This window comes from Mirounga angustirostris, unplaced genomic scaffold, assembly GCF_029215605.1.
Source record: "Mirounga angustirostris isolate CCGP_5_RB_7025 unplaced genomic scaffold, mMirAng1.0.hap1 SCAF_17, whole genome shotgun sequence".
In the NCBI taxonomy this organism is placed as follows: Eukaryota; Metazoa; Chordata; class Mammalia; order Carnivora; family Phocidae; genus Mirounga; species Mirounga angustirostris.
The window spans coordinates 43,532,334-43,555,544 of NW_026991725.1; the positions used below are offsets into that span (position 1 = coordinate 43,532,334).

Here is a 23,211-nt window from a genome sequence, read left to right on the forward strand (position 1 = left end):
TTGGGGAGGGAGTGGGAGCCTGGAGCGTGTCTGTGTGAGGGACAGAGGTGCCACCCCGCATCCACCACCTCTGCGTGACCTTAGAGGCCAGCCTGCTGCCTGGGGCTTCGTGTTCCAGAACGATCCAGAGGAGCTGCCTGAGGCAGGTCTCTGCTCTGGGCCCCGGCCCCTCCCCCCCAGGCCCTGGCAGCTCCTTGTCCCTCTCCTGGCCTCAGTTTCCCTGATGGCTCAGGTCTCCGGGGCCCTGCCCCCATAGAACCACTGATGACCCCCACATCTGCGGCGCCTCCGCCTGGCCTCCCTGACCCCGGCCCGTGCCGGAAGGAAGGAGGTGGCTCGTGGGGAGAGCTAGCTGCTCTGAGGTCTGAGGACAGAGTGTGGGGAGGGGCCCAAGCTCCCCTGGGCCCAACACGGAAAGGAGGGAGGCCCGTCTCCTGCGGACCTCGGACCCCCTCCAGAGCCTCCTTGGGGCTTTTGTGCTGCCAGCTTTCCGTGACCCCTGCCGGTGCCCTCTGCCCCTGGCTGCCCCCTGCCCTGGTCCACGTCCCCTTCAGGGTCCCAGCCTGTAGTCTGCCCCCCAGCTGTGGGCCTGACCCTGGTGCCGGGGCAGGCTTCCTCCATGTGGCTCCTGACCTGTGTAATCGTTTGCTGAGGGCACAGGTCCCAACCTGATCCCTGTGAGGCCAGTCCCGGGCACCGGCCATGCTGCGGGTCCAGCCTGCCCAGCGCTCCTCCGGGTCCTATGGCCACAGGTGGCCCCGAGGTCGGGAGGCCAGGGCCAGTCCCTGGCTCTAGCTCAGGCCAGGAGCACACCTGTGGTGCTCGGGATAATGACATTCTGTGCTGACCCTGGCCCAGGGATGGCACTTGCCTTGTTTACTTCTCTGAGCAACACCGTGGTATGTGGGTGGCTGCTCACCCGTTTTACAGGGGAGGAAACAGGCTCGGGAAAGGGTGCGGCGGGCTTGGAGTCCAGAGAGCCCGCCTGGGAGGCTGTCCACTCCTCCCTTTCTCTCGGCGGCCCCGGTTGCCCCCAAACCCTGGCTCTGCCTGCCTTCCTCGTGTTGGGAGTAGGTGCCACCCCTTTCCCAGCTCCTGCAGGGACCCAAGCTGGGGTGTTGGCAGCATGGTCCTCTGCCCGTGCCCAGGCAGCTGTGGGGGGCTGGGGGGTCAGGACCATGCTGGACCAGGCCCAAGGCCCCTGCCCCTTTCAGGGTCATCTTCACTGCTCAAGAGTGGTACCCGAGGGCTGGGAGAGCCACGGGGCCTCTGGGCCTCCGTTGCCCCATCTGCACACCGCCCTGCCAGAAGAGCCCTTCTGACCCAGCGTGATAGTCAAAGCACGGCCTACTGGCCAGCCGGTGACAGGCGGAGGGCTCCCTGCAGGTTCGCCGGCGACCGCCCTGTCCCCCATAGCCACTGTCCACTGCTGGGCCAGGGGCTTTGGCACCTTCCTGGGCTGACACTTGCTATGGGAGCACATGTGCGGACAGCGCTATCTGGGCTGGGGAGAGGTCCCCATGTCACTGCCCGGGCAGATGGCCTGTCTCTGGCACAACTCTGTGGGGCTGGGTTGGGGTGTTCTCGTGGCCGCACACACCCAGGGTCCCCCAGGCATGATGCCTGGCGGGTGGCCGCCCCTGGAGCGGGACTCCCTAGCACCCAGAGTTGTACTGTGGGATGTCAGTGAAGGTTTTGGGGGTCATGCTGGTCTGCCCCCAGCCCTCCCAGGCCCTCAGGCCCCGCCCCCCCACTGAGGGAGCTCTGCATCTGTGTCCTGGGCAGTCGGAGCCTTGCTCCTCCCTGCAGAGCACATGCCAGGAGCCCGGGACTGTCCACGAACTGCCTGGATCCCGGGCAGACTGCCCGCCGCTTTTGTTCCAGAGGCACCTGCAGGAGCCTGGCACCTTCCCCCGGCTCTTAGCACCCTTCTGGGCCTGGGAAGAGACCAGGGCTGCCAGGCCCTGCACCCTGGGCAGTGGGGGGCGGTGTGTATGCGTGGAGCTCCTGAACCGGGAATTTGACAGGTGGAATGAAACTGGAATCACCTCGAGCCCACACTTGGGCCCTGACCCGCAGCTGTGGGAGGCTGAGGCGGGGGCACTCCTGAGGGCTGAGCTTCCAAAGCCCGCTCCATCCCGGAGAAGGGGTGTCACTCTGAAAGCCCAGGCTGGACACCCTCGGGTCCGAGCATCAAGTGCGAGGGGGCCTCTGGACGGACGCAGGGGGGACCCGGGAAGGGGGCTGTTGCAAGGTTATTCCCTTCAGGTACTAGAGCAGGGATGGCCCGCGTGCTGCGGCCAGTGCCGGTTAGTCAGTCAGTCCCAGCACTAGGCGGCACGTGGATGCAGCCTCAGAAGCCTTCTTAACCCGGCATTCCGGCAGGTCGCTGTCATTTAGTAGATCTGCATGCCATACTTGAAACCCACTGACATCCTGAAAAGGGGGTCACGTGGGAGAGAGTCAGCATCCAGTTAGTGTCAGGCATGGGGCCAGGACCCCTAGCCGGGCACGCGTGGCAGGGTTCTGACGGCAGGAGTGTGCCAGGGCCGGGTGGGATCCGTCAGGGCCGGCAGGCGGGTGGGGGTGGGAGGTCTGCTGGGGCTCCATCTGACGGAGCTGACCCTTGCTGAGCCCCCCCAACCTGAGAGTGAGCCTGACAAAGGAGACGGGGCCTCTGATTGGCCAGATGGGCACTTGGGTTCCTCAGAGCGTGCCCCCAGTGGTCATGTTGTGGGGAGCTGCCTTCGTATCTGATGCCGGGACCCTCCTGGCGGCTCGGCTTGATGGTAGGTGAGAACTTTCCAGCAATTGGAGCCTCAGGATACGAGAGGGTGTCACCCTCCAGGGAGACAGCAGTGCTGTTGGTCAAGGTGGCCTGGGGGACAGGGGTGTCAGTTGCAGAAAGGCAGGACCCTGGCGGGGGGAAGTTGGCTGGAGATCCCCCAGCCTCCCCCAGAGAGTCCTGGTCGTCTGGTTGGCTGGCCACACCCCCCCACGCCCCCAGACCTGGCCTCCCAGGAGACTAGGAGGGTGGCCCCTGGGAGGGCAGGGTCGGGAGGGTTGTGGCCCCCAGCCTTGGTGGAGCAGAGGTTCCGGGTCTGGCCTGGGGCAGGTGGGGAAGTGGAGCAGGGAGACCTGGGAGCGGGGAGGTGCTGCGGGGTGGCCCGAGGGCCCCACTGGAAGAGGAGGGCCGACACAGGGTACAGGGGCTGCCCCTCCTTCCTCTCTGGCTCAGAGGCTTGCCGCAGACCTTGGGTCCTCCCAGGAACCCGCCTCTTCACTGGGGTGTCGGGAGAAGCCCCACACTCCGTTGGCCCCCATCTTCTTGCCCGTGTCCCCTATAAAGTGTTCCCATCCCCTTTGTGCTTCAGACCCCACCTTCGGAGCAGCCCCTACTTGGGGAGGGGTCCCTGCTGCCCGCTCTCCTCCTGCCCACTCCCCACACTTCCCACCAGCACCTCCGACCTTCCCGGACAGCCAGCGAAGACCCAGGAGATCCCGGGAGGGGTCGCGGTATGTGGTCACTTTGCTCCCCGGTAGCCCGGGGACCTGGTATGTGCCGCTCCTACCCAGCGCCTGACCCTTTTTGCTTCGTTACACTCGTCGGGCGATAGCCTTGACCCTTTGTCCCCTGTTGTCCCTTCTGCCATGGGATTAGGTTGAGTCTCCTGGCCGCTCACAGCAGCGGGGGCAGGATGGAGGGGGTCCACCGTGAGATGCCCACGGAGGCCTGGGGCCCCTCCGCAGAGCTCATCAAGGCCTTCCGGGGCCTCGAGGGCGGTGGGGGCCCAGGGATGGGTCTGGGGCCGGCCCCCCCCCCACTGTGGGCCGTTGCTTTACACAAATTTGCCATCTGTCCCCTAAGGTGGTCACAGTAGCCCCAACCCCTAGGGGTACGAGGTTGGGGGAAGGGGGTCGCAGACTGCGCTGTCCCCTGCAGGAATGTGGGGCTGAGGAGCTCTGGTCCTGGGTTCCTGGGTGTCCAGCCCCGCCCCGCTCCCTGCGCCTCGAGCCCTCCTGACGACCACAGCCCCCACGTTCGCCCCCACCATAGCCCCTTCAAGGACCCGGCCAATGCCCTCTCAGAACAGCTGCTCTGGTTTGTAAAATCATGCTTTATTTTTTTCAGTTCAGAGAGGATGATCCTGTTGGGGGACCTTTCTATGTCAGGACTGGGAGGCCCGAGGCCCCCCTCCCCAGTCCCTTCCAGCACCCCCCAGCCCGGCCCATGCCCCTTCTGCTGCTTCTTCCTTCTCCGCCTCCCCAGCCCGAATCCCCGCCCTGGGGTCTCCGAGGGGAAGGCTGGAGGTGGGAGGGGGCCCCTGCATCCTGGTCCGGACGGCCACCCGCTCAGCCTCCGAAGGAGAGGGACACCCCCAGCTGGCACCCTCACGCTGCCCCCACAGGGCGCCGCGGGAAGGAGCTCACCACTCAGCCAGCTGAGCGCCTGCTCCCCAAGAGGGCGGGTGGGCGGCAGGCCCGGACCTCCCGAGGGGTCATGGGGGGGTCCACGCCCGGGAAACGGGTTCTGGGAAGGAGGAATTTACAGACTTCTGTTTACCAAAACGAGGCCCGTAAAACATTTAACAGCAGGCGATTAAAAGGGGACAGCTGTGGAGGTTCAGCTACGCCCCCCCTTGCACCCCCCCGTACAGCGCACACAGGCTTCGGCCCCCCTGCCCCGCTGCTCCCGTCCCCGGCCCGCTCTCAGCTTTTGTCAAGGCTTCCAGGAGCTGAGTTTAATCTAGGGAGCAGCTGTTCCAGATGCGTCTCCGCACACAAACCAGGCCAGTTGGCCAGGCTCTCCGGACCCGGCCCTGCCCTCAGCAGGAGGGGCTAGAAGGGGGCAGGCCGTGGCGGCGGTTGGCACCTTTCCTGAGTCCCCAGAGGAGCCTGGGGATGTGAGCCCTAAGCAGGGAGACCTCTAGGGCCTCTGGAGCCTGCAGATGGGGCTGGTGGACTGGGGTGCTTCGAGTTTGTGGGGCCCGAGACACGTTCTGCCTAGAACATTCCTTGGGGAGGGGACTCGACAGCTTCACCTCGGACCCACTGGGCCAGAGAACATCAAACGGCATCATTAGGGTCTGGGGGGGTGGCCTGCCTCTGCCGCAGGGCCCACTGGGATCGGAATGCAAGGCCACCCCATGTGGACTGGGACTCTGCTCCCGGGGGATCCCGGAGTGCCCCCGTTTGATGCTGGCCGTGTTCCAGTCCAAACTCTGCTCCTGCAGCTCCATTCTCAGCCTCTGAGCCGAGTGGTACAGCCTGGCCCATGGTAGCTCGGCTCCCCCTTAGCCTCAGGCCTGCGAGGGGCCTCCCGGGCCCCTGATGCTCACAGTGGGCTCCAGGCTGCCCCCCCCCCATGTACCTGCAGCTGCAGCTGCCCCCAGCACTGAGATAGAGCCCAGACCCCACCAGCTTCCACCCTGCCCCCCGGCAGCCTCGGCATCCCAGCAGGCCCACCTCAGGCCATGAGCCAATACCCCAGGCCCAAGGACGTGGGGGCCGGGAGGTCGGTCCTGTGATTCTGACCCTGCCCCTTCTGGAAAGGTGTTTCCCACAGGATACTCCGTGGAGTGCTCAGCCACCAGCTGTTACAAGGAATGTTCTACTGGGGCAGCAGAGGGGTTCGGTCATAAATGGAGTTTGGGAAACAGTTACTGAGCGAGATGGAAGGGACTCCACTGTGACGCACTCGGAGTGGGTGCTGCTGCCCCTGGTCCCCAGGCGTGGGGCTCCCGTCATGGCTATGAGAGGCTCTCACCTGGCCCTGCCCTCTTGGGAAAGCAGTCTGCAGGGCACCGCCACAGCTCCTCCCTGGGGAAGCCCCTGGATGGTTGCTCCCTCCCAGGAGCCAGTCGCTCTTGGGACAATCATGGAGTCCCCAAAAGAAACTCCTACAGAGCACGCTTTCCATGGAGAAAAAGTTCAGAGCATTGGTCGAAGCTCGAGTCTTAGAGCAAGACTGTGTCCTGCCCGCCCCAGCCGGCCGGCGACCCCTCCCTGCTGGGCCAGGTCGGGAGTTATAGCGGCGAAGGGCCGCCTTCAAGGCGGCTGGTGGCTCTGGGCATCCAGCAGACACGCCTGTGCCTGCCCAGGGCACTGGGGCCGGGCCGGGCCTCCCAGGCCGCGCTAACTTCTGTTTGTCTTCAGCCCTCTGGGGGCAGTGAGTGTGTGCGTCCCAGGTGGCTGAAGCCCCCAAGGTCCAAGGCAGGCGGGGGGGCGTGGGGCAGGGTGTGGCTGGCATTCTTGTGCTGGGCAGGGCCAGGCCCTGAGGACAGTTTAGGCCCCAGGGGGGACAGAGAAGGGCCTGCCTGGCATGACTCAGAAGTGCCAGGGAGGGTCTCCGGGTTGGGGGCCAGCTCCCTCTGTAGATCTCCGAGCACAAAGGAGGCCCCGCCAGTGGAGAGCCCGCGGGGCCGGCTGCCTCCAGCAAGATGGGGCTCGGCCACAGCCCTCCTGCCCAGCCCAGGGCATGGGCTGCCCAACCCGGGGGCTGCCTGGTAGCTCGGACGGCGCAGGCCAAGGTGGAGTCTGGCCCTGGCCGTCCTGGCTGGCAGTCGGACCGTGTCCAACGTGTGCGTCCTCCCAGGATGCCTCTCCAGCGCCTCTTGGTTGCCCTGCCTCAGAGCTCCCGCGCCGCTGAGTGCTGCTGGGGAGGAACCACAGGCACCCCCTCCATCCTCCTCTCCCAGCCCATCAGCAATTCAATTTGTGCCGCACCAGAGGGATGGTGTTAGTCGAGTCAGAGTTAATACGATGTATTGATGGGTTGATTTCCCACCGGCCGACTATGCACCAGGCTCCGCAGGGCGTCGCCCCTGGGCTGCCCACCACCTCTCACCTCCCTGGGGTCAGGGCGGGTGTGGGCCTGGGCCTTGGAGGTGCCTCTGCAGCCAGTCTCCTTGCTTCTCTAGCTCCAGGGTACCCCAGATTTTCGGGGAGTCTGGCATCCACCTTTCTACCCATGAGCCACTTGGATCACCATGGAAACAGCAATGTTCTCTATGGGCAGCATCGTTTCTATGGAGCCCAAAAAGGCAAGTGCCGGCTTGGGGCCGTGCTGGGGTCTGGGGCACAGGGCATCCTGGAGGGTGGGACAGGGTGGGGCCGGGGGCTTCTGGGGCACTGGGTAAAGGCAGCCAGCCTGGGCACACCTACGCCCCGGGTCTCAGGCCACTGCGGCGTGGGACTGGGGGAGAGTGAGCCTGCTTCTCAGGCTCCTGGAGGACTAAAACTCCCAGGAGCATGGCCAAGAGGCAGGTTACGTGCTGGGCCTGGGTGAGCACTCTGAAGACCCAGCCACGCGGCCAGGACCTTTCTGGCTGCGGTGGAAGAATCTGCAGGAATCCCTGTCCCGAGGGGTGGAGCTCAGCTCCTGCACGTCTATTTCCTGTCCACCACTGCCTGGGCAGCTTCGGGGGAAGATGCTGTTGGGTAGGGGTGGCGGAGGCCCCCAGGAGCCTGCGCTGGCGGCCTCACTGAGCTGCATGAGGCCCAGGCCCGACTGGCACACCAGGGCCTCGGGTCAGACAGAGGCCGCAGGTGATGTCTCCCTGCAGACGAGGAGGGACTGTCCCTCCCATCAGCGGAAGGGGGCCTCCAGAGGTGCCCGTGGAGAGGGGACGCTGAGGTCGGGGCTCTGCTGAAGAGAGGACGGGGCTGGTGGGGCCGTGGGGAGGGGTACGTGCGAGCATGCTCCCCCATGCACACGCACACTCGTGCAAAGGCCCGAACTCCAGGGCGTGGATCCCCTCAAGGAGCCCGCGGGAGGTGTGGCTGCCTGGAGAAGGGACAGGTGTGGGGAGTGGCTGGAGGCCGTCGTGCCCTGTCTTGAAGATTTTTCCTGGGTGGAGTGACATCTCATTTGGGTTTTAGAAAGGGCTCCCTGGGCTGGTGCCCAGGAGATGGGCAGGGGGACCGTTGGATTGGTTATGTGTTTCAGATGACAGGTGGTGTAGACTTGGGGCCCCCATTCGTGGCCAGGCTGTGGGAGGAGCGGCTCAGGGTGGGGGGGGGGTCCATCTTCCACACAGAGGGACTTTCCCAGCGGTATCCAGGAGGTGGCCGGACACTCGTGGTGAGGGTTGGTGCCATGGGAGCCCCCCCGGGTGAGGACAGACGTAGCTCGGGGGAGCCCAAGGAGCCCCGAGAACGGGGCTCTCAGTGGAGGCAGAGGAGGGCCCCACCAAGCACCCGGCAGGATGGACAGGACACTAGGCAGGGCTTAGGAGGTAGCGGTTAGATCAGCGTGTGCCAGAGCGGGTCTCAGGGAAGGAAGGGGACCCCAGCGAGGAAGTTTTGGGGGTGAGCCCACGGCTAACTTTCATGTCCTCCTACCCCCCGCCCCAGCCCTTTCTCCCAACAAGCCTCCCACTCCAGGACATTGGTGTGTCTTGCGACGTTGGGCCTGGCAGGGCGGCTGAGGTCCGGAAAGCCTCGGCCTTGACCCGGGCCTGGACTGGCTGGCTGGGATTGATGCAGATAAGACCCTACCTGGGCGGGGCCAGGAAAGCCCCCCAGCCCCAGGGGACGGAGAGATGCCGGATGCTCCCAGCAAACCAAGTTTCCTTCAGCTTGGGCCAGTGCTCTGCTCCCCAGAGGACAGCCCCCCACAGGCCCCGGGCTGGGTCCCCCAAACTCCCACGTGTGCAGCTATTTTGACAGCGCTTGTCAGGGCTGAACCAGAGCCCAGAACCCCTCCGGCAGCGGGTCCCAGAGCTGGCATCCCGGAGCACCGGCGGCCTCTCGGCGTTCAGCGTTTTGGTGGAGTCCCATCCAAGAACATTTGGGTTTCAGAAATCAAGCTAATTAGGGTTCACCCAGGCTACCCTCTTCCCCCTTGTTTTAATTAGCAGGAAACTGACGAGGAACTTCTGTGACTGAGGACAGTTTTACAAGTTGCAAATGTTTCTTTGTTCCCCTCGGCTGCCCCCTCTGGGCTCCAGGCCCTCCACGCAGCCTGTCTGCCACCCCAGCCAGGTGTAGGGGGGTGGCCCCCCAGGTCCCCAGAGACAGGAACCCAGCCCTCACTCTGGGAGCAGTGGGCGTCCCCAGGGCCGGCCAGGGACCCCCAGGGAGAGCATGGCCCCGGGCAGGAAGGGCTCCACCCACCACCCACCTGCCTGGAGGGGCCCCTCCGAGCTGCAGGGGTGTCGAAAGCCGAGAGCGGGTAGGAGTAGGGACGGTCAGCAGGGGCCACTTCCTCGTCTTCCTTCTCTGAACCGTCACCGGAGCCCCAGGTGGGGGCGCCCACAGTGACCATGCAGAGGAGCTGGGGGCCGCCCCGGGGCCCATCCTCAGGCGTGGCCTCACTTCCTGCTGGGGGTCTTAGCTCTCACGGGGGCGTGGTCAGAGCCAGGCATTTCGCGGTCCTCCGTGCACGGTCCCACGGGCCGCGGGCTCTCTCCTGCCGCGCTCCGGTGGCTGGGCGTCTGGGCACGGCCAGCTATGCGGTGGCCCCAGAACGCCACACGCCGTGCGCCCACCATCCACTTAGCCGACCCGCAACTGTGAGTTAGCACCCTCCCCAGAGTCTAAGGCTCTGGTGGCTGTCTGTGAAGCCCGGCCCAGTTCCCGACCCCCTGGCCTTGTGCGGGGTGGGGGAAAGGTGCCTGGTCCACACACATTGCCACCTGCCCCGGCCCTCCCCCCACTCAGCCCCACGGGCGCCGGGGGCCCTGGCCCTTTGTAGCTCCCGTCTCCTGGGAGCTGCACGCAAGTCAAACCTTCGGGGCGGGTGGGAGTTCCGTTTCCCGGGCACAGAGCTTCGGTTTGGAACGATGCTGGAGTCCTAGATGGACGGGCCCACTGCGTGAATGTGCCCAGTGCTCTGAAGGGTGTGCACGCGCACGTGGTTAACGTGGGGACTGCACACGATGTCAGTTTTACGACTAAACCTTCTCGACGGTAGCCGCGGGTCGCTGCCAGCTGGTGCCGGCGGAGAGGCTCCTGGGGCGCGTGTCTCGGGGAGTCTGACCTCTCCAGCCCCTGCCCCGGCCCTCCCAGTGACCTCGGTTCTCTTGGCATGCAGATAACTTCTACCTGCCCCCCCAGCCCACCCTCCTGCCTGCCAACCACAACTTCCCCGGCGTGGCCCGGGCCGCGCCCGGCCACCCCATCGGCTCCTGCAGCCGTGACCGAGGCGAGGCCGGCCCCCTGCAGAAGGGTGCCAAGGAGTTCGACCGCTTCCTCCTGGGCAGAGAGAAGGCCGGCAAGGCGGCGGAGGGCAAGGAGCGGCCGGCGGCCGAGGAGGAGGGCAGCAAGGATCGGCACAAGCTGGTGCTGCCCGGGCCGGCGGACGGCCACTGCAAGGAGAGCGGTGTCACGCCCCGCGGCGCCTGCGAGGGCCGCCCCAAGCACCTCGCCTCCTGCCTCCTCAACACCAAGGTGCTCGACGGCGAGATGGGCAAGGCCGCGCTGGCCAGCTGTGCGGGAGGCATGCTGGTGCGGCCCGGCGCGGGAGTCACGGCCTCGGGGCGCTGCACCAAGGAGCTGGTGGGCCCCGCAGAGCCCGGGCCGGCCTTCAGCGAGTGCCTGGAGAGGCGGCAGATGCTGCACCATGCTGTGGCCTACACTGTGCCGTCCGGCCTGCCCGCTGGGCCAGCCCCGCCCCTCAGCACGGCCGCCGGCTCCTTCCCCTGCTTGCAGCTGCACGCCGGCCCGGACGGGCTCTGCCCGCTGCAGGACAAAGTCCCCCGAGACCTGAAGGCCAGCGGGCCAACCTTCGTGCCTTCCGTGGGACACCTGGCTGAGAAGAGCCGTCCCTTCCAGGCCGCCGAGGCCTGTGCCGTGGCAGGTGAGGGCAAAGACCGGCACCTCGATGGCGCCTTGGCCCCCGAGCATGCCGTGCCCTACGGGGTCTCCTATGCCCACCTGAAGGCTGAGGGCAAGGGCGAGCGGCGGCCTGGGGGCTTTGAGGCTGCGCTCAACCCCCGGCTCAAGGGCCTCGAGTATCTCAACAGCACAGGCCCCGAGACCCCCTTCTCCGGGCTCCCCAAAGGTGGTCTGGACAAAAGTGGCTACTTCGAGCTGCCCGCCCACTCGCAGGACTGCGCCCGGCCAAGTCACCAGGACCCGCTGGCTGGGAAGGTCACCCAGGCCTGCTGCACTTTGGATAAGACCGCCGGCAAGGAGACCCCCTCAGGTCCCCCTGGGGCCCAGAAGGTGGCCCGGATCCGGCATCAGCAGCACTTGGTGACCCCCGAGGTGGCCCCAGGGGGCAGCGGGGCTGAAGCCAAGCGCAAGTCCCTGGAGCTGGCCTCTCTGGGCTACGGCGGGCCCCACCTGCCCCCGTGGAGCATCCAGTCGGGCCAGGGCACCGCCATGGCCATTGGCGAGGAGCGCAAGGGTGGCACCTACCTGGACCCCTTCAGCGGCAGCCTACAGCAGGCCGCCCTCCTGCCCCAGGACCTGCCCGCCCCGCCTGACGAGGTCTCAGCCATGAAGAACCTGCTCAAGTACAGCAACCAGGCCCTGGTCGTTGGCCAGAAGGCGCCCTTCGTGGGTCTGGCCGGCCTCAAGGCCAGCTGTGCCCAGCAGGGCATGAAGTTCCCAGCCTCCAAGGGCCCAGCCCAGGCCCCCAGCGAGGCTGAGAGGCCCGACTGTGCCCGAAGCCGGGAGCACGACACCCCGCACAGTGACGTGGAAGTGAGGCAGCCGCCCGTGGGCATCGCGGTGGCCCTGTCCCGGCAGAAGGACACGGTGAGCCGGCCAGAGATGGCCTACGGCGCCAACGCCGGGCGGCAGGGCCGGGCAGCCCCTGCCTTCAAAGGTAGGCCCCTTGGCGGGGAGGGGAGCGGGGAGTGGGCTGACCTGCCCTCGTGTGCCCGTCCGAAGCTTACCCGGGACGGGCCCTGGGCTTTCCCGCTGTCCCCTCCCCATGTCTGCAGTCCCGTCCCTCGCAGGGCTGACCAGCCCGCCCCCATCCCTCGAGGCCACCAGTTCCCCACACCTGCCTTTGGCAGGAGCCCCGGGGCCCACAAGGCAGGAGATCCTCCCTCGGTTCGACGGGCCTCTTGGCTCGGAGCGGGGTCCCTGCTTGCTTTAGCCACTGGCTCCCCGGCCACCCCGACCCTTGACCCTTCTGCTGTCTCCTACCCATGCAGCAGGTGGCGCACCCCGCGCCACCCATGCACTGGACCTGGAGGCCGAGGAGGAAAGGGCACGGCTGTCTGAGGACCGCCTGGGGCTCGCCGGCCGGGAGCTGCTGCTCCAGTAAGAACAGGGCTTCCATCGGGGAGGGAGCCAGGCCACGGCTCTGGGAGAGAGTGGGCCGGGCGGCGCGCTCCCCCCCCCCCCCGCCCCCGGGCTTTGCTGGGGTTTCTGCCTGTGTCAGGGGTGGGGGGAGCTCTGCTCACTCTCCCGCCACGGCCAGGATGGATGCCCCGATACCGAGGCCCACCTGATCCTGGGGTGTCCCCGTGCCCCTCCAAGGTTGATGGCGACAGGATGGGGTGGAAGAGCTGGGTGGGTGGCCAGCAGCTGTGCTGAGCCCCCATCACCCCCGGTGACCCGCAGGGACAACAAGGACCGCCTGGAGTTCTCCCGGATCCACCCGGCAGGCGGCTGCCCCGGAGACCTGGCCCCTCATCTTGTGATCGGCAGCGGTTCCTCCCTGCCGAGCGGTCAGCTGGGCGGGGACCCGGCCTCCCACCCGCACCCTGCCCACCCGCCCTGGCTGCCCCGCACCCGCAGCCCCTCCCTGTGGATGGGGGGACATTCCTACGGTCAGTGCTCCCAGGGCAGGCGGTGGGGGCAGCCAGCGGGCTTGAAGGGTAGGGCTGTCCTGGGGCTGAGCAGCCCTCGGCCTGGTGCGGGAGGCCCCAGAGCGCGGGGCCCGGCCAGCCAGGGCTCCCCGCTCCACTCTGCCTTACTGCTGTGCCTTGTGTCCCCAGGCCTTGGGCATCCCGCCCTGCACCAGAACCTGCCCCCAGGCTTCCCCACCTCCGTGCCCGGCTCCGTGCCCTCCGTGTTCCCCCTCTCCCAGGACAGCCCTGCCCAGCTCGTCATCCTGCCCTCTGAGCCCGCACCCCACACCGCCCCCCACGCGCTCGGTAAGAGCCTCCTAGGCAGGCTGCTTGTACGTGGGGCTGTCGGAAGTGGGTCCGAGGAAGGGAGCAGCCCGTGGCGGGGATGGGGCCACGGGAAGCAGGCGAGAGGTAGATGAGCTGTCGGTGAGGGGGTCTCGGGCCTGGGGCGCAGCCCGCGTCCCGTCCTCGCTGGGTCTCATGGCTCCTCTGGCCCTGCCCACAGCTGACGTCATGGACCAGGCCTCCCTGTGGCCCCCCATGTATGGGGGCCGGGGCCCCACCCCCCACGTACAGCACCCGGGCCAGCTACCCGTGTACTCCCGGTCCCAGCTCCTACGGCAACAAGAGCTCTATGCCTTGCAGCAGAAGCAGCAACCGCGGGCGGCCCCCATCCAGGTACCTGCCCCAGGCCTCACCCGGCGGGGACCCAGTGCTCCGCTCCTTCCCTCCCTCTGCTCCAGCCCAGCCTGGCCCCCCGGATCCTCCCTGCGGGATGATGCCCTGAGCCTCTCCCTCACCCTGACAGCGGAAGCCCGAGGACCATCACCTGGAGCTGGAGGAGCCTGCCCAGGAGAAGACCCTGAAGTCCACCCACAAGCCAGTTGCCTTAACCCCCATAGTCAAGGGCACCCCCTCACCGGCCACCGTAGGCCCTGTCAAGCTGTCACCTTGCTGCCACTCGCCTACCCCAAAGCCCCCCACCAGCTGCCCCACAACGCCACCACGTCCCAGCGCCCCATGCACTTTATCCGTCTGCCCCTCGGGCAGCCCCGGGCCTGGATCCAAGCTGCCCAGCTCCGAGGACAAGAGTGGGGAGGGCCGGCGGTCCGGAGCCGACCTTAGCACGTTGGAACCAGGTGAGAGTGGGCAGCGCTGGGCTGGCCGTGGCCCGCCCCCTTCCACGCAGAGACCTTTTCCCACTTCTGGGCATGCAGAGCTGAACTGAGGGGGCTGCCCTCGTTGGACACCTGAAGAGGTGCCCTCACCTACCCAGGCCCCTGGTAGGGCCCAGGGCTCTGTTGCTTGTCCTCTGTTCTTTCTGTCCTTCCCTGTCCACTGTCCCTCCATGGGGGAAGCACTCAGGGTCCCCCCCGTCTCCTCCCCAGTTCCTGGCAGACAAGGCAGGACGAGGGTTGGGCTCCATTGGCCACCAGTGACAGAGTGCCTGGCCTGCAGGACTGGTTCCCAGCCCTGAATCTGGGTCTTAGTCCCCCTCCATGTGACGTGTTCCCCGTTCCTGTCTCACCTGCTCCGAAGGCAGAGGCAGAGGGCTGGCGGGGGACCCTTCCTCCCAGGTGTGAGTCAGGGATCTAAGACCACCCTGTCCCCGTCTAGAGCAGGGCCCCCCGTACCCCCGCTGCCCCTCCTGATGATACCTGTTCTTTCACAGACCTGCCTCCTGGATATACCTGCCGGGCGGCCAGCCCCACCTTCTCCCTATCCCCCAGGGTGCACCCTCCTGACCTCTTGGACCCCAAAACTATGCAAACTGCAGCCTCCAGGGTCCAGCCTGAGCCAGCGAGGACGTTCCCGCCCGGGGAGCTGCCCCCGCGAAGCCCCCAGAGCCCACAGGAGCCGGGGTTGCCCTCAGGGGCCAGGGAGGCCCCCCAGGACCTTGCCGCCACCCCCCACCCTGCCGAGCGGGGACCCCTGGGGAAGGCAGCAGACCCCAGCTCACTGGAGGGGCTTCGAGAACTGCGATGTGGGGCCCTCCTCGAGGGAGGGGGCCCCGAGGCCACTGGCCAGGCTCATTCTACTCAGGGAGGGGCTGCAGAGGAGGGGGCCACGGCGGAGGGGGGTGGGGAGGAGGGGCCAGGGCGCTCATCAGGGGCGGGCCCCCAGGCCCTGCAGCAGCAGAGAGGCCCAGACGCCATCGATGAGGCCAGACCAGGCAAACAGCAGGCCCCCAGGGAAGCAAGGCCGGAGGAGGGGGCTGAGTATCAGGAGGATGAGCTGGAGGAGGAAGAGGGCCAGGGGTCAACTTTCAAAAACAGCCACCTGCCCAGGGCACTCCTGGGCCTGGATGCCCTGGTGGCAGCCACCATCGACCTGGGGGACCTGCCAGGCATCAGCCCGCTGGACCCGCAGCTTGCCGCTGCCCCAGGGCCCCCACGCACAGCCCCTTCGCCCTGTAGCTCAGGGATTCATGGAATTGCCCTGCTCAGCGAGCTGGCTGACCTGGAGATCCAGCAGCAGAGGAGGGAGCCGGCCTTGCAAGGTGAGCACCGCCCCCCCCCTCCGTGAGCCCTCTGGGGCCCCAGGGCAGCTGGCCAGACTGTGGGCTTCGGCTCAGCTGTCCCACAGTGGGGCCCCCGCAGCTGCCTTCCAAGGATGCCAAGGCCGTCGGGGGGCGAGGTGGCGAATGGGGAAAGCAGGAAAGGTTGTGCTCCCCTCTGTAGGCATCCAGCCCTGACCGCTCCCACCCAGGCCCAGGGGAGGTGGCCTGAGGCCAATCAGACAGTCCCCAGACCTCGAAACCACATGTCCCCTGCAGTTTCACCAGGGCTGGGGGCTGGGGTGCCGGTCCTTCCTGCCCTGGGGCTGACCTGCAGGTGGAATTGCTCCTGGGCTCCCAGCACCCAGAAGAGCCCTGGCGCTAGCCCGCGGTGAGCCCCGGACCAGAGCCCGTGGGGACCCCATGCAGGCCGGAAGACCCTCCTCCCTGCCTGAGCAGTAACCCTAGGGGGCCCCCAAAGAGACCCCCGCCCCGGGGGGAGCACCCCCAGCCAGGCGTTGTGCTCATGATACTTATAGAAAGAACCCAACAAAGTTCTCTCGGCTCGCGCACTTGTTCTCCTGGTGCGTGAAGCCCTCTGCTGCCCGCCTCCGGCACCCCGTGTGCTGTCTGGAGGGGATTTCCCCAGAGCCTCTGTGTCACTCTCCTGTCCTCCGAGACGGGCCCGGGCTGTGCCGAGGGCAGCGTGCTGGGGAGCCCCTCCATGTGGGCTCCCCACTGGACCCCGAGGAGGGCCTCACTTAGGGCTGGGGGCTGCAGGGTGAGGACCCCCCCGCCCGGTCAGGGCTGGGGCCGCCTGGAGCCACCACGTGAGCGTGGCTGGCACAGAGTGTGACGAGCGGATGCTGGGCGCCGTGTGTGGCCACCCAGGCTGTGCATGTGAATGCCTGCTGGACCGGCGCCCATTCACTGAGTGAACGCTCACGTGTAGACCACGTGTGTCCCCGTGTGGGCTCTGCAGCTGCAGCCCAGGCCAGGCGCCCCAGTCACCGGGGTGTGCGGACCAAGGAGATGCCATGGCCAGGCCTCCCCTCCTGGAGCCCCCAGGCCCCCACCCTCCCCTCCTGGAGCCCCCAGGCCCCCACCCTCCCCTCCTGGAGCCCCCAGGCCCCCACCCTCCCCTCCTGGAGCCCCCAGGCCCCCACCCTCCCCTCCTGGAGCCCCCAGGCCCCCACCCTCCCCTCCTGGAGCCCCCAGACCCCCACCCTCCCCTCCTGGAGCGCCCAGACCCCCACCCTCCCCTCCTGGAGCGCCCAGACCCCCACCCTCCCCTCCTGGAGCGCCCAGACCCCCACCCTCCCCTCCTGGAGCGCCCAGGCCCCCACCCTCTGCTCCTGGAGCCCCAGACCCTCACCATCCCCTCCTGGAGCCCCCAGGCCCCCACCCACCCCTCTGTCCCAGTTAATTGGCTTGTCTGCGCGCACTCGGATCCAGAGCTGTTCCCTATGAGCTCAGTGACCACCTTGCCTGAAATGAATTAGGAGATCAGCTGTGTTCTCAGATGAGCAGGAAGATTCACAGAGGGTGAAAATGGGAGAAGTATGTCCCAGGAAGCAGGGGCCAAGAGGGACAGCAGAGCCTCCTGCCCCCTGCTCCCCAGAAGGGACCCCCTGAACTCCCCCTAGGCCAGGCATGGTGTTTGGCGAAAGGCCCCAGGGGCCCCCTGGAAAGTGGGGGTAAGGAGGTAGCCAGGTTGGCAGCTGGGCTGTGGTGGGGCAGGGGCTCAAAACCCAAGCCATTGGCTCATGGTCACCCTCACTAGCCCAACCCAGGAGGCCTCAGCTGCAGGACACTTGGCCTGCCCCCACCTGGGCTCAGGTCGAGGAACTCGGCGGGTAGGCTATCTGGCCCCCAGACCTCCATACCAGATGCAGGGACTTGGGCCCCAGACAGAGCCTGGGGGCAGGAAAGGGGATTGGTAGTCAGACCCTGTGTCTGTCTGGCCTTGGATGGTGAGGCCTGCACGCAGGGGCCCAGCCCTGAGGGACCCAGAACATTCCTGCTCTTGGAGGAGCCACCTGAGCCTCCCATCCACCCTGGAATTTTGGGAAGTCCAGGCCCTGTCCCTCCCGGAGTGTGGCTGCCCCCTTCCTCCTGAGTGAGCCTGAAACCAGGCAACGGGCTGAGCCAAGATCCCACCCTGCCCCTAGACCCCACTTTGAACGGGTCTGCTGACCTCCACGCGCCCCTCCCCCCCCCCGCTCTGCTAGCTGACCCTCACCCCTGCCCTGCCAGCCCCCACCTGTCTGAAGGACTGTGGCGGGAAGTCTGAGCCTCCATCCTCGTGTATGTCCGCAGAGCTGTGGCTGGTCTGGGTGGCCCGGCCCAGGCCTTTCCAGGGCCCGGAGTTGCAGATACCCCCGAGGCATGAGCTGGGGCTGTTCTCATCTCTCTCCACAGCCCCCAGGACTAGAGAAGCACGCAGTGTGTTGCTGGAAGCCGAGAAGAGCCCTCCCCAGCCCATCTCCCCGTGCCCACCGCCCTGCCCCAGGCTCAGCCGTGGGACGCGTCTCGGCACACCTAGTCTGGGGGGGGGGGGGCGGCGGAGGAGCTACTTGGCCACCGCAGTGACCCCGACAGATAGGACACCGTGTGGAACTTCTAGCTGAAACAGGGCTTCGGGAAAGCCCTGCCCTGGCTGCTGGGGGGGCCCTCAGCCTCCCCCTAGCTCCCGCAGCCAGGCCGGAGCTCAACCTGGTGTCCGGAGCGCTCCCGGCACCTGCCTTGCTGCTCTGTCCCGTTGCTGAGGCTCGCTCTCCCTGCGGCGCCGTGGCCATGGCCAGGCACTTCCCCTGTGCACGTAACAAGTATCTTACGAGGGGTGCGTGAAGCAGGGTGTTGTCCCCGCCCTTCACGCATCCTCCCGCGCATTTATCTGTTGGTGTCTGTGTGACTCGTGGGGTCTCGCTCTCTTTGACCGGCTGTCATCGGCCACTCTCACGGTTTACTTTGATGGTGGAATTATGTCAGACTGGGCCCCCTCAGCTGGCCCCTGTGGGCACCGACGTGTCCCTGTCCCTGTCGGACACTTCCTGGCTCACTACACGCCTCCCCTGCCCTGGAACCAGCCGTTTCTCCAAGGAGCCCGGTTCCTGTCCTGGGAGGATGGCATTAGAAGCCAAGTTCAGGGTGTTAGGGGTGCTCATTGCAACTGGGGTATTGCTGCTCCCCAGCCCTCTTGGAGGGCAGAGCGGGACGTTCTGAAAATCACCACTGCCCACTGACCGCTTCTGTCCCAGGCGTCCCGTCTGGCCACACGGGGCTCCTCCTGGCTGGTCCTCCTGGGATCAGCCTGCCCCTGCGGGCCTGACTCCCCGTCTCTGCCACCACTCTGCCCCATCCTGAGTCTCGGCTCCAGGCCTCTCCCCTGGATGGATGCTGCCCTCCACTGGCTCAGCTCTGACCCTGCACTGGGCCATTCGTCTCACCCCACTGTTCATGGGGCACAAACACATGGGCACTTTCGTGTGAAGCATAATAAGCCACTTCCTTTAGCGCCGAAATTGTTTAGGCTCTTCCGTAGGTCTGTGCCATTCCAACTGGCCTGGCCCACAGTAGCCAAGAGAGATGTTCCCCCTCCATGTCTCCGGAGCTGAGTGCCTGCCCCCATGCCCATCTCGCCGTTCCCAGCCACTTCCCCCTGGTCCTTGGTCCTCGTGTTTTGGGGAGCTGGGCGGCCTGGAGGGTCTGGGCCATACAGAGAGGCAGGCTGACATCAAGAGCCTCTCTGAGGGGCAGGATGTGCCCAGCACCTGCACACACACTGACCCTCGTGTCCCCTGCAGAGGAAGAGGACGCCCTGGCGTTTGACCTGCGGCGCCTGGCCACGCTGGCCTCAGCCTGGTCCCTGCTGGAGGCCGCCGGCCTGGACAGCCCCTCCACCACCACCCAGCCCCCAGCTGCCGACACCTGCAGGGCTCCCACACTCACACCCCGCATGCAGATCCTGCAGCGCAAGGACACCTGGACCCCCAAGACCAAGCCTGTGAGTGGGGGGCCCTGGCCACCCCTATGGGGCTGTAACCCCAGGGGACCTCCGGGCACCCCCGGCCACCCCCATCGTGGGGCCCGAGCCCAGCTCACGGGCCCCTGTGCCCCTGCCCAACAGGTCTGCCCCCTGAAGGCCGCCATCGACCGGCTGGACACGCAGGAGGTGGAGATGCGCGTGCGGCTGGCGGACCTTCAGCGGCGCTATAAGGAGAAGCAGCAGGAGCTAGCGCGCCTGCAGCGCAGGCATGACCACGAGTACGGCCCGGGCCAGCGGGGGCGGGCGGTGCTGCCGCCAGGGCCGGGGCAGGGGGCACAGCCCAGGGCCACTGCCTCAAGGTCAGGGAGCCGCCCGTGGGTGCCACGCTGGGCCGGAGCTGGGGTCTGGGATGGCCCCCAGATGCAGTGGGAGGCTGAGGTGCTTGCCCAGAGAAGCCAGCCCCCGTCTGAGGGCCAAGCTCCCCAGGCCAGGCCCTGGGAGGGCCTGCCCCGCCCCCGCAGCCCTCCGAGAGCCCATGCCCTCTGCGGGACCCTCGTCGGGGAGTCAGGGTGGGCGCCAGCCTCTGACGGCGCCCCCCCTGCGGCCTCCAGGAGAGAGGAGAGCTCGCGCGGCCCTGCACGACGAGGGCCCGGCCGGCCGAGGAAGCGCAAGTACTCCAGCCTGCTGCCCACTCTGCGTCCTGGGGGCCAGCTCCCCAGGGGCGACAGCAAGAAAGTCAAGTAAGTCCTGGGTGCGCGGGCCGCCACGGGATGCCTCGGGCCGGGGTGGGGCCGGGGGGCCCTCAAGGCCCCCTCTGCGCCCCTCGCCCCCCCGACGTCCCCTCCTCAGCTGCCCCAAAGACCCAGCACTTCCCTCCCAGAACTCTAGGCATGGTGAGCGTCCAGGGGACAGAGCCCCCTGCAGACGTCCCCTTCCCGATGCTCGCGGTTTCCTCTCGGAAGCCACGGCGGGCCTGGAGCGTGGCCACAGCAGGTCCACACCCCTGGCCGTGGCCTCGCCCCCTCAGAACAGCCTTGCGGTCTGCACTGCCTGACTTGGTCGGTCACGCTGCCGGCGCCGTGTTATTATCCATTACCCGCCCGACGCACTCGTTGGCACGCTCCCAGGCCGGGCATAATTGTCCTTCTCGGCTACAAATTGCCTCTCCCGGCAGACCTATTTGCATAAATCCAACGAGCTCCTGCAAGCGTGATTGGCGAGCGCGTGTGCGCACTGCATCAATCCTGATGATTTGGTAATAATAGTTAAATCGGCACTAAATGGTTTCTTCAATTAAGACAGAGGCAAAAAATTAATCTCAGGGCTTTATGTCACAAAACATTAGCAATGCAGAGAAGGTTACAGGGAGGGGGAGTCCGCCCCGCCTGTGGGTGGTGGCCAGACGCGGCCGCCTGGCTGGGGACCTCCCTGAGCCGTCCCCCCCACCGTGCAGTTGCCACCCAGCAGGGGACCCCCAGGGTGTCCCTTTGCGAGCCAGCCAAGGCCGTTGGGGCCACTGGCCAAGGTGGAGCCCACTGAGGCCAGGGTCTGGACAGTGGCCCTGTCGGGGAGTCCTGGCAAGGCCGCCCCCTGCTTCCCTGGGCCCACGTGGCCCCGAGCCCCCAGCCCTGGAAGCCCCATCCTGCTACTTGCACGCAGCCACTTTCTCGGCTGGCCCACAAAGCCGGGCCCTGGCTAGAGGGTAGCAGCGTCTGGACAAGGGAGGACAGGGAGTCCAGACCCTCCCTTCCCAAGGATTGGAGCTCCCGCCTGAATCTTGGGCTTGCACCCTCTCTCCATCCCGCTGTGGGGCCTTGCCTGGCAGTGGGGACCGGGCAGGAAGCGGGAGGTCAGGGTGAGAGTGGAGGGTGGGCAGCGTCCCTGTATAGCCAGCTTCCCGCCTGACCGCCTCTCTGGGCCCCCCTAAAGCGGGGGCCCTCAGCCTCCATCTGTGACTCGTTTGCATGAACACCATGTGAGTGGGGGCGGGGCGGGTGACAGGCCCAGCCCCACAGGCAGTCAAGCTCCCGGCCCCACACCTGTGGGGCACGGGGACGCTGAGACTTGGTGTCAGCAGCTTTCCGGGCCCTGTTTGGGACATGGGCCGTGGAGTGCAGGGTCCCCTCCCTCTAGACCTGGAATTAAGGACGGGGTGTGAGCCCAGCAGTTGGGGTCCCTGGAGGCTGGGAGGCTGAGCCTGGACATGAGTTTCTCTGGCCACTGGACCCTGTCCTCTTCCTGGCAGTGGCAGGGCAGGAGGGAGGGGACCCGGCTCTCAGGAGCCTCTCTAGCACCCTCTTTGTTCCTAACTCTGGGGCAGTTGGCCTTGGCACTCACCGAGGGCCAGGTCTGGGACCCATGTGGCCCCACCCCAGCTTTGCAGGGAGCCACAGTAGTTACCGTCCCCATTTTCCAGGTGTGAAGACTGAGGCCACAGCTCGGTCACATAGTGGTCCAGCTGGCCACAGAGCCCTGGCTCCTGAGCTTTGGGCTGCCCCTCCCCGGTTAGCGAGCAGAGGCCCTGTCTGGGAAACAGGTGCCGGGCGGGGAGGGGGGTGGAGGGCTCAGCACTGGCTTGGCCACCCTGGGCCACCCAGCAGCCACGCATGTGCTGAGGGGCCTGGCACAGGAAGACAGCCTTGTCCAGGAAGCAGAGCCTGCAGGGGGACAGGGGGCGGGGTCTCTTGGCTGCCACCACAGGGCCCGTTGCGGGGGACGGGGCCAGGGTGCCGAGGTGTGCTTGCATCTCGCCCCTGCCCACCTGCACCCCATGCCCCCAGGGCAGTGCGGTCCAGCCTGAGCTTGCTGTGTGCTGAGCTGCGGGGCGGGGACGAGCCCCCAAAGAAGCGGAACCGGCTGGAGTCCGGCGTGTATGTGGGCCTGCAGCCAGCCTCTGTGGTGAGCACTGCGGCAGCCTCGCCCCAGGCTCGGGGGCTCGGGGGTGCGGGGTGTCGGGCAGACCGCAGCAGGCCACGCACCTGCCCCATGCCAGCCCCCAGCTGGGATCCCCCTGCTCAGATGAGGAAACCGAGGCCCGGGGAGCTCCAGGTGGCCCACGGCAGAGGCCGGCCCCCAAACCCGCAGGCATGGCTGGGGCTGGTGATGGGCCCCCTGCCTCAGCATGCTCCAGCAGAAAGAAAAAGAACACATGCTGTTGTGGGTTCCAGAAAGACTCTTCAGCAGTGAGGGCCCATGCTGTCCACAGTGCCAGGCACAGCCCCTTGCGTAGTGGGTGGGCTCCCTGGAGGCGGGCTTTCTCACACTGCCACAGACCATTCCTTCTGGGTGCAGGGGGCACCTCCTGCCCCCCCGCCCCGCATTCCAGGGTCCTGGGAGGGACAGGTGAGAGGCGGGGCTGAACGTCTTGCCACTTTGCCCGTCCTCTCTGGGCCCCCCCACTGAGGCCAGGGTCTGGACAGTGGCCCTGTCGGGGAGTCCTGGCAAGGCCGCCCCCTGCTTCCCTGGGCCCACGTGGCCCCGAGCCCCCAGCCCTGGAAGCCCCATCCTGCTACTTGCACGCAGCCACTTTCTCGGCTGGCCCACAAAGCCGGGCCCTGGCTAGAGGGTAGCAGCGTCTGGACAAGGGAGGACAGGGAGTCCAGACCCTCCCTTCCCAAGGATTGGAGCTCCCGCCTGAATCTTGGGTTTGCACCCTCTCTCCATCCCGCTGTGGGGCCTTGCCTGGCAGTGGGGACCGGGCAGGAAGCGGAAGGTCAGGGTGAGAGTGGAGGGTGGAGGCCCTGGGCCCATGGTCTCCCTCCCCCGAGCCTGAGCCAGGTGGGCAGTCTGGGGGGTGCTGAGGACTGGGGGATGGGATGGGCACCGGCGAGGCTCCAGTGGGCAAGCCCTGTGTCCCAGGGCCAGGCGCCCCCTTGGCCCCTTCGGAGGACAGGACCCGAGGAGGTGCCACTGTGAGCCGACGTTGGCAGAGGGCAGGCTGAGGGCGGCAGGACCGTGGCTCGGGGTGGGGGCCC

General features: G+C 67.0%; 1 protein-coding gene across 6 annotated transcripts in view; it reads left to right on the top strand.

The window, feature by feature from the left end:
• Positions 1–23,211, top strand: part of BAHCC1 (BAH domain and coiled-coil containing 1) — a 66,904-nt gene that overhangs the window by 34,121 nt on the left and 9,572 nt on the right. For 5 of the 6 annotated variants that reach the window (XM_064583098.1, XM_064583101.1, XM_064583103.1 and 2 more), the window contains 12 exons: positions 6,921–7,043; positions 10,037–11,776; positions 12,111–12,219; positions 12,523–12,731; positions 12,900–13,058; positions 13,258–13,430; positions 13,561–13,891; positions 14,425–15,252; positions 19,056–19,255; positions 19,379–19,515; positions 19,849–19,977; positions 22,018–22,135. In XM_064583098.1, the coding sequence (XP_064439168.1) occupies positions 6,921–7,043; positions 10,037–11,776; positions 12,111–12,219; positions 12,523–12,731; positions 12,900–13,058; positions 13,258–13,430; positions 13,561–13,891; positions 14,425–15,252; positions 19,056–19,255; positions 19,379–19,515; positions 19,849–19,977; positions 22,018–22,135 (4,256 nt within the window). The remainder of the gene's footprint in view (positions 1–6,920; positions 7,044–10,036; positions 11,777–12,110; positions 12,220–12,522; positions 12,732–12,899; positions 13,059–13,257; positions 13,431–13,560; positions 13,892–14,424; positions 15,253–19,055; positions 19,256–19,378; positions 19,516–19,848; positions 19,978–22,017; positions 22,136–23,211) is intronic. The other variant, XM_064583099.1, reaches the window with a different exon arrangement.